Source organism: Austrofundulus limnaeus, unplaced genomic scaffold, assembly GCF_001266775.1.
Source record: "Austrofundulus limnaeus strain Quisiro unplaced genomic scaffold, Austrofundulus_limnaeus-1.0 Scaffold301, whole genome shotgun sequence".
In the NCBI taxonomy this organism is placed as follows: Eukaryota; Metazoa; Chordata; class Actinopteri; order Cyprinodontiformes; family Rivulidae; genus Austrofundulus; species Austrofundulus limnaeus.
This window is the reverse complement of record NW_013952703.1, coordinates 753,409-756,750: the sequence shown is the minus strand read 5'-3', so window position 1 is coordinate 756,750 and position 3,342 is coordinate 753,409. Positions and strand designations below refer to the sequence as shown.

Here is a 3,342-nt window from a genome sequence, read left to right as displayed (position 1 = left end):
TGTATGAATAAAATATACAAGTTTCACTTTTTAAATGGAATTACTGAAATAAATCTACTTTTTCATGATATTCTAATTTTATGACCAGCACCTGTATGTGTTCTTATGTGGAGGGGGGTGAAAAGTTCGAACCGCGCTTCAAACGCACACACACACACACACACCAGATCGGAACTGGTTAAATTATTTGTTCAAATGTATGATTGTCATGGATTATTGGTTTTGTAACTAAACGTTATAATATAGCACTATTTGGGTCACTTGTGGCTCACCAAAGCAAGAAGATGACGCGAAGAGATACGTGAAGAGGAGTTGCGCATGTTAGCGCCGACTTCGAGAAAAGTAAATAAAAATAAACCAGAGACACACACAGATCACAGTGATGATGATTAAAACGATAATTTACAGAGAAGGGCACATTTAAAATTTATTTTACATCCCTGGCACGGCATTTAATTAGTTAATAAAGATCGCCCTTTAAAAAAAATCACATTCCAACCCTTCAATCGCTGATAGACGATTGAATCAAAAATCAGGCCATCCCTAATGCTGCTCAGATTGCTGTAAACCACGTCAACATATTTAGCTCAAGATCTACTAAACTGAGTGGTGACAATCTTGTTTTCATCTACTTGGGATCATTGTTGCACATATACACATGTAAAACACAGCACCTGATCCATTTTCAGTCATTTAATTCACACACCGGCACCGGATGCCTCCAAACTGGACTATGATGCTTTGTGCTCGGCATAGATGGCGGTATCTGCAAAATAGTCCATGTCTGTGTGTTTGGGTTGTCCCAGAGTTCTCCTCATGTTTGTGTTGTGTTGTGTGTCTCAGTGATGGACTTCTCATGTTTGTGTTGTGTTGTGTGTCTCAGGGATGGAGAATGATGACAGTACTGTTCAGTATGCTATTGGACGCTCAGACACAGTGGCCCCAGGCGTTGGCATTGATCTGGAGTTTGATGCAGAYGTGCAGACCATGTCCCCAGAGGCTTCAGAGTACGAGACCTGCTACGTGACGTCTCACAAGGGCCCGTGCCGCGTGGCCACGTACAGCCGGGACGGGCAGCTCATTGCCACTGGTTCTGCTGACGCCTCCATCAAGATTCTGGATACGGAGCGCATGCTGGCTAAAAGTGCCATGCCCATAGAGGTGAGCACGGCCTGCAGAGGACAGGTGCTCCTCATGGAGCTGTTCTGGTAACACTTTGTTTGTGTGTCAGGTGATGATGAATGAAACGGCGCAGCAGAACATGGAGAACCACCCYGTGATTCGGACCCTCTACGACCACGTTGATGAAGTCACCTGTCTGGCCTTCCATCCCACTGAACAGATCCTGGCCTCTGGCTCCAGAGACTACACCTTGAAACTGTTTGATTATTCAAAGCCCTCWGCAAAGAGAGCCTTTAAGTACATCCAGGTCAGTTTGTTTCATGGTTCACACCCAGCAGGTTAACATGAACCACTGACGAGTGAAACGACACCAAGCAGGTTTCTTTTTAAAGCTGTCCTGCAGGATTACAATCTGGATCATTTGATTTACATTTACAGAAGGAGCCTAAAACAGCAGGAAGYGGAACAGATGTGTTGTGGAGCTTATTAACGGGCTAAAGTGATGTTTCCCGTAACAATGTGACCTGTAGATGTTTGGTGTTCAGGCTCACAGAGCAGCTCATGTATGTGGCAGAGACATTAGGACTTTAGACTTGACCTGAAAAAATCTTCAGAGACTTGGGACTTGACCGTGTTCACTTGAAAAGACTTGATATTTTACCCAAAATCTAAAGTTTAATRGACATYATTTATAAAGTGGACCTCTTTAATTCAGTTCATTCATCCTGTGTGAACAAAGGCAGACCATCTTCTTTCACATTCTCTACAAATGTGTGCGTGAGCTGCAGCACAGCAAATCAAATTAACCAGATTTTTTTTTAAAAATGGATAATTATAGTTTAAAGACTTTTTGCAGCCAAATTTATTTGAAATGTTTAATACAAAGGCTGCAATTTTAAAAAGRTTTTTAAAAGTACTTTCAGCTGCATGTTCCATCACAATTTGAGACAAATCACTGATTAAAAAAAAGAGAGCACATGTCCTGTTATTTATATTTAATGTAGAACTGCAACATGCTTTCAAAAACAGACTTGAAAAGACCTGAAATTCCAAGTTTCAGACTTTTGGAACAATGACTTCAGTGTTTACCCCAGGGAATTGGTCTTGAACATTTATTACTATAGTAATAAATATACATATGTTAGTAATTTAATTCAGTTTATTTATATAGCTCCATGTCACAACATACGTTGTCTCAGGACACTGTACATAAAAAGAACAATCTAAAGAAGAAACCAGCAGATTGTGTTGAATCACTTCATCACAGTCTCCCATCCTGAGCAAACAGTGGAGAGGAAAAACTCCCTGCTAATCAGGAAGAAACCTCCAGCAGAACCAGGCTCAGGACAGGAGACCATCTGCCTCGACCGGCTGGTTGAGGGACAGAAAAGAGACAGACAAACACAGAAGGACTGATTCGGGACTGGTCCAGGTGCAACTTCTTCTGGAAAACAGACAAAAAGAAAAAACATGCTATTGATAGAAATAATTACAACAAACATGTAGAGAAGAGAGACTAAAGACAACAGCAGAGTGAGGAAATGTGCTCAGTTTGTGTTCCAGCAGTCTAAAGCTGAAACATACTCCCTGCGAACTGCCGACGTCGGCACAGGTTGTCGCAGTTTAATGACGAAAATTACGTCACCGGGCTTCGCAGCGTCGTGTCGACAGCCCCTTTTGGCACAAGCCCCCGGCAGAACTTTTTGACCCCCCTCCCGTGTCGACGGTAATGTGTGATTGGTCTGAACTGAAAGCGGTCGAACGGACACAGCAGAAGAAAAAAACAAAAACTCTTCTGACTAGAGCAGACTGTTTTGAGCAGTTTTAAAGACAGACAAACTGAGAAAAACTCATGCGTGTTTGTGCAGACAGCGCTATGCGCTGCATTTACTTCAACCGCTCGGTAAAAAAAGGAAAAAAAACCGACCCGCTCCCCGAGCCGACCAGGAAGCAGAGTTTTATAAAGATAGTCAAACCGTGAAAAACTCTTGAATGTAGATAAACAGACATAACAGATAAACAGGCACAGAGGACTCTGAAACTCTGGAGCTTTTTAACCAGAACAAATGTGGATAAAAGTCCGTCAGGTGAGTGACTTTTTTTCTGCATTGCTGTTGAGAGGAGAAATTCCATGCAGTGACGTATGTTTCGGCGGCACGGTGGCTCAGTTGGTAGAGCTGATGCCTCTCAGCAAGAAGGTCACCGGTTCAAATCCCGGTC

The 3,342-nt window shown here is 42.6% G+C and overlaps 1 protein-coding gene across 1 annotated transcript in view; it reads left to right on the top strand.

Moving 5' to 3' along the window:
- The window catches only part of cstf1 (cleavage stimulation factor, 3' pre-RNA, subunit 1), a gene marked incomplete at its 5' end in the record, with an annotated part of 20,066 nt that overhangs the window by 5,173 nt on the left and 11,551 nt on the right, over nt 1-3,342 (top strand). The window contains 2 exon segments of the mRNA XM_014021701.1: nt 884-1,161; nt 1,232-1,429. Of these exon segments, the coding sequence (XP_013877155.1) occupies nt 884-1,161; nt 1,232-1,429 (476 nt within the window).